Genomic DNA, 15087 nt, shown 5'->3' on the forward strand with positions numbered 1-15087 from the left:
TTTTTGAAATAACGTTTAATTATGCAGTGTGCAGTCACGTCGAGATTATTTTGATTTAGGCTGTCCTCGACCGCAAATAGTGCGAACTGCCGTTATAGAAATATATTTTAAAGGACTATTTGCATTACTGGCCTATCACCATTAATGCAAACTGCCATTATTTAAGCGATAATAGTGAGATATTATCACTTCTAAACATACTGTTAGCGTCCTAATAAAACCCTTTTTCAAAAACATGTCTAAAAAATAAAATAAATGTCATGGTTTAAAACTGGTCTAAATGTTTATATGGTTTTGATTTAAACGTCTAAATCTTGGCTAAATTTAAACTATACTGTATAATGATCAATGGCTATTCAAATTGTTTTTGTCCAATAATTGGTGATCAGTTATGCAACTTACAGTTGTTTTTTTTTAATCGATATTTATGGAATAATGCTTTAAATTCAGTCGGCTAAATTCGGTCTACATTATAGACCGATTCTAGACCAGCTAATTTAGGTCTTTAAAAAAACGGACGTCTAATATTCGACTATGGCTCACTGGGGCAATACAGTTTATGTCCTCACTGGGAGGATAAATAGAAGCTATTAACTGTAAAAAATAAAATAAATGAGAAATATTTTCACATAAAGCCTAACACACGACAGAACTGTTACATGACCATCTGCTTATGCATACCATATCCACAGGGAGGCGTAAAAGGATGAATCTTATCATGGCATAGAACGCAATTACCGTAATACTTCTCCCGCACGAGAACACCAAAACAACGTGAGGTGTTTAGCTTGGAGCTGGCGGACCGCAGTGCAACGCTGACTGACTGGGAAGAACCAGTGTTGCCATGTCGGCTTATTATAAGCGACGTTGGGCTTCTTTGATTGATTGATTGATGTACTTTATTTAGTAAGACATGAGAACAACAGTACATGGAAGTACAAATTCACAATACAAGGTCTACTAAACTGGAAGACTCATAAAAGCACTGAGCTTGTTTCAAATGAGTTCCCCATGCACACAAATCATGATGTAAAGTTGCTTGTAAATGATTGCTAGTTGCGGGTTTCGATTTTTTGGGCTTGTTTCTAAAGTGTAGTTGCTTATTTGGGGTGTGGTAAAGTGCACATCTGTGGTATTTTGTCCTTATTGAGGTAGAAATGAAAATCCAGACATTCCTTCTCCTTTGTTACTTTTATTAAGGAGAAAGGACATACACGGACAGGACTTTCCATGGTAGAACAAGACTCCCAAAAAGCTAAAGTACGGAGATCTGGGGACTGGGGCTGATATATATACTCAGTGTGTCTTTTAAGTTTCTGCATGTGGTGTGTGTCTGTGCTCTGATCCATCTATGTGTTTGTGTATAGATGGATCACACACACTTTAGGACTGTGTGTGTGTGTGTGTGTGTGTGTGTGTGTGTGTGTGTGTGTGTGTGTGTGTGTGTGTGTGTGTGTGTGTGTGTGTGTGTGTGTGTGTGTGTGTGTGTGTGTGTGTGTGCGCGCGAGCGTGCGTGCGTGCGCACGCATGTATGTATGTATGTGAATGTACATACATGGTTTGGCCCCAGGGTGCATGTATGTATGTGCGTTCTGGATGTCTAAATGTGTGTGTAAATGTAGATGTGCTTATTGGTATGTGTTTGTATACATGATGTATCCATGTGTGTGGGTGTACATGCTCTCTGTGTATGAGTTGTGTGATTGTGTGTGTGTGTGTGTGTGTGTGTGTGTGTGTGTGTGTGTGTGTGTGTGTGTGTGTGTGTGTGTGTGTGTGTGTGTGTGTGCGCGCGCGCCCCAGTGGTGTAATGTCTATGTGGAGAGACAATGCCCCAGCTCCTAGAGGTCAGCTAAGGTCAGGTGCCATCTGGTGAAACATCCTGTGAAATGGACAGCTAGTATGTTGATAAAATGAAGGAATGTGAGTCTAGGCCAGCAGTATCAAGTCTTGAGATAGGTTGACCATAATCACTAGTAGAATGTATCATCTATAGGCCATCATTGGTAATATGCATGGTGGCACTGCAATATGATTGCATTGTAATATGGGTGCTGTTGTGTTGGTGTGTAATTATATATGAAATATATAATGTGTAGATACATATGTATAAATACATCTAAAAGTATGTTGTGCCAGGCACCCCATACAAGATTTGTGTTGTTAAAATGTTTCAGAATATTCACATTTGTCACTTTGACATTGTTTTTGTTTTAAATAGCAGATCTACAAGCTGTGAGATGGCTATTTTCAAATAGCTGATGATGCATATAGGTTTAAAGTGCTCATGTGGCCTATATTCCCTTCTTTTGGGCTCGACAATTATGGTCTAATATGTCTACAATTGCTACAAAACCTGTATATCATGTATGTCATTTTGGGGCATGAACAAGAAGTTGAAGGATTAAATGAAGTCTGATAATGTACTGTGTATGTATGTTCACATACTGTATACTTTACATTACTTAAGACACATTTTCAAATATTAAATGCTTTAACATTATGAACAACATAGCCAATTTTACATCGAGGTGCCCAGATGTCCCACTCCCTATAGTGCCCACCTATCCTGTATCCGTTTTCATAGACCTGGTTGCTTATCTCTCTCGCAAAACCTGGCAACACCAAGTGGGAACCAAGCTGGGAACATCCTCAACATCCGAGGCGACTGTGACAACAAGGCGAGGGGCTTCCCGAACGGAACGCTGCGGGGGGGGGTTAATACTAATACTTCAACACATAAACACCCGACGCATCGTTGATGATGGCAACACACAGCTTCTGATGTGTCTTCGCACCGAAGCCGTGCATCTGTGGCTATAAAGGATCAGGCGGATCGGCGACATCATGTCTGCGCCGGGTTTCACCAACCTGAACACCTCCATTAACCACAGTTACAGCCAAAACTCAACGGCCAACGGAGGAGATGCGCCTCCTTATCATCAGAACGGTAATCCATCCATCCAGGCCATGGTGACTGGGATTAGCCACATGGCTAACCTTAGCATGCCAAGCACGTCAGATGTTTTGTTATTAAGACAGTGACTGTTTTTGTTGTGTTCAGGTCAGAGGCACCGAGCATCATAGCAATTAAACGACAGCTTAAGCTTGTCAATAACAGTAAAGCTGTGTTAGCTGGTGCACCCGGCTAGTTGGTAACCTGAAGACTCGCCCCAAAACGCTCGCCCCCATTTCTTTTCGCCGACCGCTCGCCCTCAGCGGTCCTTGTACTCCTGTATTTGCTACACTATAAGGCTAGAAATACGTTTAGGGTTAGGCATAGGTTCACTTGAGGCTACGTTTAGGAATAAGGTTAGTTTTAGCGTAGGTAAGTTTACTGGGGTTACGTTTAGGAATTCCAGGTGAATACTGACGGATTTGCCCCGGGGCGACTGTGTTTTGGGGCGAGCGTTTTTGTATTCGGCTAGTTAGCTTGCTGCTAGTGTTAGCTGTATGCTTGTATGCCTTGTTGGCATTTTGCTACTAATTTAGCACAAACTGAGGTAATGTAAGTAAATATTTGACAGGTTGTACGTCATCATCCGTTCTGTACAGTTATCAGTGTGTCTACTACAAAAATGTGCCTTAATCGCTGCTGCTTTGCTGTCAAGTTACTGTAGTAGTAGGATAGGATGGATGGATGGATGCAAGTGAAGCTGGGAGACAGACATGTAACAAAATAACGCTATTACTAGTTAGATTAACAACTGTGTTATAGCAGCTGTGTCATGTTAAATGTAATTTGTCTGCAACGTTGTTCAAATTGGTGATGGAGTTATTTCGGAAACTAACCATTTTGCTTCACATTTAATTGTCAAGTGTGTGGGACAACTGTAAAGCGTATATTTTGTGACCATCCGTGTTCCTTTTTAACCTCCAGGACCAGGACAGAAGTCCATGCATCCACCTACAAACTACTATGGAGCACCGCCTCAACAGCAAGGCCAGCCCACCATTCCTGCTCACTGCACCCCTGCCCCTAACAAGGCACCTTTTACGAACAATGCCTACAGTGCTAACTACTATCATAACAACCAGCAACAACAACAACATCACCTCCCTCAGCACCAAGTTGCCCCCAATATAGCACCCTCGGCACCCTCTGGGCCAGTGGCACCCCCAAGCTTTGCCCCACCCGCCCATCCCTATGGTACCATCCCAGCCACCAACCCTATTTCTTCCCCTCCACCGCCACAAAACGCTCAACCTAACCCCCAGTCATTCCAGCAGCCGGCCCCCTATGGCACTCGAGGGGCTTACTATGGACAGCAACCATTCCATGCTCCCCACACACAGCAGCAGCAGCAGCCCAGTTTGGTGCCAGCGCCTCCTAGCTGTCCCGGCGCTCCTGTCTATCCTATTGTTTCTTACCCATCGGCTCCTGGTAGCAGCCAGTATGGGACGTTGCGGTCTTCCCAGACCGCTGCTGGTAGCACCGTGCCCAACCTAATCAACACCCCCCTCCATCAGCAACCCCTGGGGAGCAGTGCCTCACACCCAGCCCCTTCTACCACAGCTGTGCAGCTTGGGTACAGTGTGGCCCCTCCTCCCGGTCAGTCGACAATGGCAGTGAATGGCCAGGGGAGCACAGGTAAAGTATTAAGGCTTTTTTTTAAATATACAGTAAAAATGTATCTGTCAAAGGGATGATGTTGGACACTGGTTTCGATCACATGATGCCTACTAACTTGCTGAACCACCAGGATCATAGACATATAAAGGTAGACGCCTCCTTCGGCTCTGAAACGTTCGTATCTCGGGCGCGCTTCCTTGTTCCGCAGGGCTCATACCTCATTGGCAGGGCTAGCCTTCCACTTCCTTCCGCTTCAGCAGGGCAAGCTGGAATTAAACTTCCGCGTGCGTCACAGAGGGGGGCGTTCGGTAGGCCAATCAAAGGCAGGTGGGGCGGGTCTTTTCTTAAGAGGCAGCCGCGCAGGAACTAGTCAGTTAGACGCGCTGTGATTGGCCAGTAGTCAACGCGATGTGATTGGTCGTTAGTCAAACAGCCCTGCGGAAGAGCCTTGTATTGAGATACCAGTCGCTACAATGAACTGCAGAGGCCAATGAGGTATCTAGGTTTCTATATCTATGACCAGGATGCCCCATTTCCTTGTATTGGGGCAGAGAACAAGGCAGGGCCAGGCATATTTGTTACCGCCCAAAACGATAGCGTTTCAGTATATGACCGTGTAAGTAAGCCTTGTTGAGCCATGTGGCCGATAAGGCAGGAGCCTATCACCTGTTTCTGTAGCGTGAGGCAGCTTGATGTACAAGTACAGGGACTTGCCCCCAATCCAACCCTTGATGCTGAGTGCCTAGCAGGGAGGCACTGGGTCCCAATTGTATAGTCTTTGGTATGAACGGCCTCCCAATCTCAGGGCAGACACTCTAACCACAAGGCCACTAAGCTTGTATACTACAGTGTATTACTTTATGATACTCTATTTATGTAATTTTCAATGACCATCATAAACGATATGGAATATCATCATTTTAAGAATAAGAATAGCATAATTTTGAGTGAACTAAAAGCAGGCCTGCCCTCCAATTTCATGAGTCCTTAAGTAAGTGTGTGTGTGTGTGTGTGTGTGTGTGTGTGTGTGCGCACGCATTCTGCACCCCCTCTGTAAACAGTTGTCAGTGAGAGCTGCTCCCTGCCTAGTGACATGTTCCAAAAATAACTGATCTACAAGCTTTATTGTCACATCACAGGGTTACAGGTGTAAAGAAGTGGGTGAATAATAATACATCCAATTTATACACTGCTTTTCTTAGTACTCAAAGTCACTTTACAATAACAAAAAAAACAACTTGTGTAAAGAAGTCGGCGACATTCTTTTGTTAGTGTGCGCTCCATTATTTTGTAGTATTCCTTGAGAGGATAGAGGTAGAGTTGGAGCAGAAGAGGAAATAGAAAGAAGTGCAGGATAGAAAGAAACAAACAAATAAGATATAACAGGTACTATCGTGCATCATACATGATGTTTCGAACATTAGCATCATAATATGCTGGTGTGTACATAACATGCTGCCATGAAGCTGGGTGAAATAAAAGTGGCAGCAGGTACAGTGTTCTTAAGGTGCTGTTCAATAGTCTAGTTTGTGCAACATTTTTCACATAGTTAAATCTGCTTCAGGTGAAACCACGGCAGGTAAAATCTGCATAAGGAAGTGTGAAGGTAATCCACCATAGGGAGACTAGACCAACATAAGGCAACTATTTTAGCCTGGTGGCAGGCAGTGTTCATGCCTTGTTCAACAGTCTGATGGTAGCCAGGTAGAAACTGCTCAGCAATCGGGTGTTCAGTGCAATTGAGAGCTTGCCTGGCCAGTGTCACAGATTGTGGCTGGGGTGGTGATTGTCCTTAATGATACGCTGAGCTTTGACCATGCACCACTTCTCATATAATTCCTGGATTGAGGAAAGCTCAGCACATAGTGGATTGTGTTTTTGGAACGTGGCTCCCTAAACCAAGCTTATGATGGTACCGCAACTCTCCCTATTACCACTTATTTTCCATGATTGTACATTTGCGGACTGTTTCTGGATGCACTCTCCCGGTAAGATGGCTTGAATTTACACATTGGAATGGTCATGTACTGTATGAGCAACACATATCGCATACTATGGACGCACACACATCTGCGCGCACAATACAGTATAAGCGGCTGAACCGCTTTAAAGAAAGTAGCGCTAGGCAGAATCACCAACAGACAAAACGGAAGCTATTTATTGTATGCAAATTCAAAAGTGCAGGAAGTTGGCTCCTTTGTTTTTTACATGTCAGTGTGGCTAGTTAGTCTCTGTAATTCACCAGCGATTGCGATTGATGTTGGTGGGTGTTAATTTTGTTACCCATAGAGGAGAATGTGTAGTCCTCTACTTAAGTGTTTTCCTTCTATGTCAAAGCTGAGAGGCACAGGAGAGAAGGTTTAGTGGGATTTGATCCTGAGCCAGCAGAGTTATAGGTGCACTCTCAGACTCTCAGATACAGCAGATCTTAACCACTGGCTGCTTGTCATCTGAGATTTGTCCCAGTGTGCCTTAGTGTTTACAGCGATCATCCAGTTACTAAAAGGTTACAGGTTCTGTCCCATACCAAATTTTCTATTTCTTCCATTGCCGACTGTCAAAGTTTTCAAGGTTTTGTAAAACATTTCTCCCATTCATTTTGTACACTATTAAGTGCATGATTGTTTTTTTTTTCCTTCTTTTTGCTTGCCTTTCCCACAGCCCAAACCACAGGTCACCAACACTATGACCAAAGCCACCAGGCCTCTGTGACCTATGACCCTTACGGAGGGGTGAAACACAGCAGTGTGGGTACAGACAGAGACAGACCCCACTCAGGGACCCCCTCAACTTCTGGACATTCTTCTCCTGGACACCACCAAGGTAAAAGGCAAAGAAAAGACAGAGGGACAATGATTGATGTAAAAAGCATACCGTGACAATCATATTGTATATTTGTAAATAGTATGAATTAGGCTTTATGCTCCATCGCAGGTGGGAATCACTTGCAAAAACCTTTGCAAGTTCTACAAGCCAACAACACTTTGCAATGCAAAGTGTTGTCAGCTTATAGATCAGTTTTTTTTATGGCAAGCGACACCATCATAGTTGAACTAGATTGTATGTCCCTTGGACTATATTCAAGAGACATTCAGCAGAGTATAATTAGGGCTTTCCTCTGCGTGTTGCACATGGCACTTCATTCTGCATGCCTTTTGATGGAGTGAAACAGGGCATTGCACTATGACTATGCAAATGATTCACACAGGCATGCACATTCAATTTACGAATGACCGACAGTCATCCTTTGATACACCTGTGTACGCACACAAATCAAGGCTGTGCACACACAGAGTTTCATGAATGAGGCCCAATGACTCTAAATAGGTGACACAAGAATTTGTTTTTTGTTTAGTGGTTTGGTAATGGCTTTCATTGATAATGACTTCCTGTAATGCAAGCATGTTAAACGGTTTCTTGAATTTACATGTGTCCTTGTTTAGTGCTGTATTTTAGCAAAATGAAGAATGGGCTATTTCTTTCTGGCTTCCCTCATTTTTGTCTGGGCCCTGGACCAGACCTATTACTGTATGTCATTGGCAATGGATTGCAAAACAGTCGTCCTTCCAGTCTATGGGACATAGTCTGTCCTTGGTTGGCCTAACAACAGACTCTCTCTTTTCCCAGTGTTTTGCCCAGGTGGACGGGGTTTTGAGATTAGGTTTAGGCATACTTTCTGTTAGGCATAGTGTTTGTGAGGTTAGGTTTAGGCATAGTTTATGTGAAGTTAAAGGTTAGGGTTTTGGCGCAATCTTTTCGAATTTCTATTGAATATCATGAGTGAGATTGAGCCAACAGTTTTGTTTCTCTGTGTGTTCAGTTTGGGAAAAGTTGTCTAGCGCACGCACATCTCAATGTTGGGTCTGTACTGGCTGAGTAAACAGCGACTCAGACCCCATGTATTTCCAGGATTACGGAGAGATGACATTCGCAGAAAGGTTGTTATTTTGAGAGCGAAATGCCCCACAATATGAATGAATTTGTATATGTTTTATTTTGATGTTTGGTAACCGTATATTCGCAATTTTACACTTGAGAGTGGCTTTATTGTGATTATTGGCACTTCAGTGATGTTTGCGGAACTTTGCTCTGCCTCATTCCTGACCACTGTCACTGTCGTGCCAATAATCACGATAACACACACCCTCTCGTGTAATATGTTATGATAATGTTACAGTGGCAGAATAAATTCAACCGTTTGACTGAACTTCATCAGATTCCACAAATCATAATATTGCATGTAATGACGTTACATGACCTACTTAGTCACAGTGCGATCAAATAGCCTACAAGGTAACGTTTTTGACAGTTAAAACAACATTCTTATGTATATAATGTGCCTACAATAGATAAGAGAGTCTTTGCTCATCAAGCCTATAATAGACTGCGGCTTCAACATGAAACGAAACCGCTGTAGGTAATGTAATAAAGCTTGAAGTTGTGAAAGGGCTATGTTCACATAAAAAATGCATATACTGTGTATGGGCGTATTTTCTACAACCACAAGTTACATGTATGTAGTCTATAAAGATGCACCATTATGGCTGGTCTCTGGCCAAATCAGTACTACGAAAAATGAGCATATACAAAGTCGCTCAAGCATTTACAGCATATTTCAAACAGGTTATTGCTGTTTAGTAGGCATATTTCAAACAGGTAATGGCTGTTTAGTAGGCTATGTGATTTTATAGCCTAGGTTACCACAAGATGCCCATATAAAAAAAGTGCTCATTGTAATAATGATGGTCCGTTTTTTTTCTGTAGTGATGATGGACTAGTCAAATTCATGTCAACAATATTAGTAGCACATTGCCAGTGTGAATGTGATCTGAGGGCAACTCACCACCTAGTAGCTCAAAGCACAGTGAGTTGAGTGGAAAGCAACAGTTGGGAGTGACTGAAACACTAGGCAAAGGAGGAACTGGAGGCATGGGTCACCCCAATACAAATACGCCAGTATTAGTAAGACAGTAAGTTAAAGGAGGATAGACAACTACTGTATATAGGATCTAGGCAATTACATACAATGACAATACTAGAACCTAAAACATATGTTTGATTAAATAACAATGTTTCTTTTGTTTTTTTAGGTGCATTTTCACATGCAGTAGTGCCTACATAATGCCTATGCATTAACCTGGCATTCAAAACAAATATAATACAGTAAGGTCTTGAAATTACAGATTTAGTTTGTCCCAAACGAGTATAGATTTCAAAATAACTTTGCTCTCTCATAAAGAGTATTCTCATACTCTCACATACTCTACATAAAATGTGTACAAATACAATTGCCTTGACTTTGTTATAATTTATAAACCTACCATTTATTAATACTGCCTAACATTATAATTCTCTTTTAAATTAAACATTTGGTTAATATACACTGTAGCAATCCACCATAGAGCAGTGTTGGAGGTTTTCCTGTGTTAAAGGTTGAGCAAGTTGGTACAGTATAACTTGAGAGACACCTGTTTCTGTTCTTTAAAACACCTGGGTTTTGTGTTATCTGCTATGGCTGTGTTGAAAGGAACATCTAGGTCTGTCCCATTTTTAGATGTGTAGCTCCTCAGCTGCTTTTGTAGACTCGACTGTGGGAATTATTGTCATGCTCACAGGAGGTGAGCTGACCAAACACACCTTTTGCTCTTTTACACACAAATCTACATGCATGTGACCAGCCAGACTCTTCTCGATCCTAACAAAAAACTGTAGCAAGTGGTGAATACTGCCATTTGACACACAACCCGCTCGGCTAGTTCTGGGTGTTACGGCCCCCAGGTGCCCCTGTACTGACTCGCCACGTCACTTCCTCCTCACACACCGCACCAACTCCATCGTAGACTTTGACAGTTGTGTTCTGTACCTCTCCCACCCCCCACCCTCTCCCCAACAGGCCTGCAGTACGGATATGTTGCTAACAGTGGAGCTAGCTCAGGCTTTGCCAGCAGCGCCTCGGCCCAGGCAGCAGCAGCCCCAGCAGCAGCCCCATCGTCATCCAGCTCCGAGGATGATGACGATGATGAGGATGAGGATGAGGAAGCAGGTCTGCTTTAGCTTTGTACCACCACCCCACCACCACCCGTCCCCCAGTCACCCCATCTTTCCAACATCGCGCTTGCACTTTGTGTTTACTGTTTATATTTACATCCCCACTCTTGACACACGCGAGCACCTGTGATCACTGTCATTCATCTCTGTATCCGTGTCTAATGGCCATCTGTTGGCACCCCCCAATACTAGATTTGGCTTTCCATTTGTCATCCCCTCCTTACCCCTTTCTCTACTGGACTAATCGTGACTCTGTCCTCCATTTCTGCCTTCTTCCCTGCTCCACAGCCTTCCAGCATTTAGCGACTTGCTCATCTTTTTTCCTCCTCACAGCAATCAATGTCATTTTGAATCTTTTAAATTTGTGTGCACTGGGCACTTTGAATTTATCCAAAACCTTGTCTTTCAGACAAATGAGGGGTAAGTTGCAGTATCTGCCTACTTGTCCTAGATGCTGCAGAATCTGCTCATCTCCTTGGGGGTCAGGTGATCATAACAGAAGGGTCCCAATGTGTCTTTTAGAACTTGTCCCCGAGCTGGACACCGAACCTGCTCACTCTGGATAGGGGCCTCGGCTAAATGCTTGAAATGTAATTGAAATGCAGACAGCGGGATTGTAATGCATGAGTGGGCATCCATTCCTCACTTAGCATGTGTGTCAGTGCTTCCTTGCTAAGTCACCCAGTAAAGCTCTGGGTAATGATCTGTCTTCTGCTGCAGTGCACTTTAATTACCAACAATCAGCAATTCATCTATGGTGGCTGAGTGAAAAAAAGCAATCATTATACCAGGACACTGGTTGTCAAAGTGCGGTCTGGGGACCCCCATGGGTCATTGAGGGGGTTCTAGGGGGTCCCCAGCATTTTGATGCACGGAAATCAACTGTCGAATGCAATGTCCTATGGTTTACTTTCAGAATGAGTGATTTAGGAGAATAATGCTTTTGCAGTGAAGCAGGTAGATGCAGGGATTAAGTGCAGCTGGTCCTGGTCATGGCTGAAATTGAAGATTGAAATTGAGGTCATGAGCATAGAAAAAAGGTCATGAAAAGTGCATTCTCTGCCACAAAGAAAAAACTTTGCAAACAAGGGCAGCCGTGCTTTTCTGGCACATTTGCAAAACCAACATTTCGCTGCTCGTACCTGTTTGAGTAAGGTGACAAATAAACCCCTCTTGTTTCTCTTGATTATTGACATGCAAGTCTATCATCATAATGACACAGTGCAGCCAGAGGCTTTCTACCCAGACAGGACATCCCCCTGGATTCCCCCTAGCGGGTCTTTTCCCTGCTTCAATATAACGATTTACCTCTTCATGTGTAGAGATCCATCTCACCTTTTTCACCCCTAGCCAGTTTGCGTGCCTGCATCCAGCATTCTACTGTTTGTCATTCTCACATGATATCTCCAATGTGCTGTTAATCAGAAGGTGCAGATAATAATGACTCTCCCCAAGCAGCTGTAACAGCCTTTTTAAATATAGCATTCCCCTGCCAATGCCATTGAATCCAGGCTCAGTGTGTGCGTACACTTGTCCCTACAGGGAGCCTGGGCGAAGACCTGTCAGGGTTGCTAGTGCTCATTACCACTGTGCTGTTAATAAAAGAAATGTTTTTAGCTTTAGACTTTTTCCCTGTGCTCAATCTCCCCTGTGTGCTTCAGTCATTACGTACTTGTGGGTCCTCTGTTGTGAGAAATCACAAGATATTCATTCCCCTGTGTCTAATTCTTCGTATTTGTACCGCAAAGTTTTAAACTGCCCCATGCAACGCATTAGGTTCGTTGTTTGCCTCAGTGAAGCAATATAAGGTTTTACCACTTAACATGTATGTCGGTGGTTTTCAAGCGTTTTGTGCCCAAGGCACACTAAGAGGCAATTCAAAATCTAAAGGCACACCAATAATAACAGATCTACAAGCTTACAACACATTGCGATGCAATGTTTTTCCCGCAAAAATAAAACAATAAAATACAATTTGCACCTATAATGACATAACCACAGATTTGAAAGTGGTTAAAATATGTTTTTTAGGGTATATAACTTTCCTCTGTATAGGGAAAGTGGTGCTTTTGAGGTCACACAAAGTAGTGATATACTTCTAATTTATTTGTGGTTGTCAAAAAATCCCAAGGCACACCTTTTGGGAACCACTGGTGTAAATGTGGCACCTTGGTGTTATTCTTTTGTAGTAATTTAATTATTTTTAAAGTAATTTTTACGGTTTCACTACTTGTGCAATGTCTGCAACCTCAAGGCTTTGTTGGTCAGTTGTCCTCGTAGCCTCATGTCCACCGGAGATAATCCATCAGGGTTGCCTGTTGGTTGGTCAGATTTAGCATGAGATAATTGGATCCCACTCTTACCAATCAACTCTCAGCAAGTGCTCTACTCCATGTGGCCCCAGTAGATTAACGTACTCATTCAAGTCCCTCCTTACCCTTTGCCCCGTTGTGTGTGTGCCTGTCTGTCTGCTTCAGAGGGCCTTCATAAAAAAGGTGCAGGTTGTATGTACTATGTGTGTTAATGCGCCGTGTTTGTAATTGGAGGTGAGGAGAGGGGTCAGATGTGTGCACATGCATACAAGTGACAGATTAAGCAAGCACAAGGATCCACTGAAAGCTTAAGATTGAGAAAGATGAGAGTGTGGCTTTTACCCAGCACATTATTTATCTCCTCGTATCAGCATCTTCCCAGGTCCTAAGCTATCTGAGCACTAAGTGCAGTCTTTCATCTTGTTCTTCACTCCCTCTCTTCAGCTCCCCAGTGTTTGCCCTTCCACTCTGTGCTGAAGCCCTGGGGGGCACCACAGAGTTGATGTTCAAATTACTGAAAGTTGCTCTTTGTTTGTCATATTTGTTGTGCTTTTCCCCCCTCCTTTTTCGTTCCTTTTTTATCATCTCACATCTCTCCTTCCTTCCAATAGACTTCCTCCACTGCTGCCATGCTCATCATTTAATTATGTTAACCTTTTTCATTTGCTCCCCCCTTCTCTCTCTCTTTCTCTCTTTCTCTGTCTCTCTCTCAGGTGGTACTTCCTCCTCTACTACTGGTAGTGCCTCTCCGGTGCCTAACAGCTATGATTCTTTAGAAGGAGGCAGCTACCCAGGTGCATTCTCCAGTCATGCAGTACAAATATATCACAACATAACAATGCTCCATTCACTAAACATTCTGTTCCTTGCACTTTCATCATCCCCATCTGAAACACTGGGACTTGTGTGTGTAAATATGCGCATGTTATCTGGTATGAATGAGAGACACTGTTCATAATGTTAAAATCTCAAACTCATGTTAGCACGTGTGATTATCACATTATAAACATGCACTGTAAGTAGACCGAGGCTTCCAGCAGATTCTAAATGACCTACTTTTTTCTCTTTGTCTCTTTATCTTCTGCTGTCATTCATTCTCTCACTCTCCTGTCTGTCCTACGACACACACACACACACACACACACACACACACACACACACACACACACACACACACACACGCACACGCACACGCACACACACACGCGTGTACGCGCGCACACACATACACACACACACACACACACACACACACTGTCTCTCCCATCCCTCTGTCCTCCAGACTCCATGCCTCCCTCAAATGACATGGCCAGCCAGGCCCCACCCTACAGTAGCTACGGTTACCCCAATATGCAGCCGGCCTATCAGCAGCGGCCCGTTTCCCACGTTGACTCCTCCCCTTCCCTTGAAGACTACGGCCAATCCAGCTACCAGCAGTATTCCCAGGTAAAGCCTAATTTATATTACGCTGTAATACAATGGTGCCGCTTGCCAAAAATAACCAACACGCAGTGCGACGCGTTGTTCGTTTGTAGATCAGTTCTTTTTTTTTAAAACAATTACGCTATGGAGTATAAATTAAGTGTCAGACATCAGCTCAAATCAAATGGTTTTGCAGGAGTGCAGCATCATGGAGGAATGGAAAAAACGCTGTCTACGATCTCAACATGCCCCTGAAATCATGTAGAAGAGAGACAAACCTCGCTATTGCTATATTTAGTGGTTCAGGTTAATAAACTACATTTTCAGGGGCAACTCCTTCTTGAAAAACATTTTCTATGCATTTGATGTATGTGTTTACCTTGCTAAGTCGCTATGGATAAAGAGCGTCTGCTAAATGCCTAAATTGTACACTTTAATATATAGTATATATAAAGCAACAACTACAGCATATAATCACCCACAAAATGTATGTACCTGCATTTTGGATTGGCCAAACATCACCTTCCCAAATTGTGTTAATTTCCTACGTCCTGTTAGAAAGTGGAAAGGTGGGGGGCTTCCTTGAGGTTACCACTGTGGTGACTGGGGTTGGATTTTTCCTTTGTGCTGATAATTTATTAAATACTCTGCTATCACTACAGTAATAATCTAGATTCAAGGAATTCATTTCTGTTTTAGAGTAAAACCTTGACTAGAAAGTTATACTTAAAAATC

General features: G+C 43.1%; 1 protein-coding gene across 3 annotated transcripts in view; it reads left to right on the forward strand.

Moving 5' to 3' along the window:
• The first annotated feature begins 2639 nt into the window (after positions 1 to 2639).
• sec24b (SEC24 homolog B, COPII coat complex component) overlaps positions 2640 to 15087 on the forward strand; it is a 35418-nt gene continuing 22970 nt past the window's right edge. For 2 of the 3 annotated variants that reach the window (XM_084041613.1, XM_084041614.1), the window contains exons 1-6: positions 2640 to 2947; positions 3878 to 4588; positions 7232 to 7393; positions 10464 to 10613; positions 13644 to 13724; positions 14213 to 14376. In XM_084041613.1, coding sequence (XP_083897739.1) covers positions 2845 to 2947; positions 3878 to 4588; positions 7232 to 7393; positions 10464 to 10613; positions 13644 to 13724; positions 14213 to 14376 — 1371 coding nt within the window. In that variant the 5' untranslated portion in view covers positions 2640 to 2844. The remainder of the gene's footprint in view (positions 2948 to 3877; positions 4589 to 7231; positions 7394 to 10463; positions 10614 to 13643; positions 13725 to 14212; positions 14377 to 15087) is intronic. The other variant, XM_084041615.1, reaches the window with a different exon arrangement.

Source organism: Gymnoscopelus microlampas (genome assembly GCF_963454915.1).
Source record: "Gymnoscopelus microlampas genome assembly, chromosome: 18".
Lineage (NCBI taxonomy): Eukaryota > Metazoa > Chordata > Actinopteri > Myctophiformes > Myctophidae > Gymnoscopelus > Gymnoscopelus microlampas.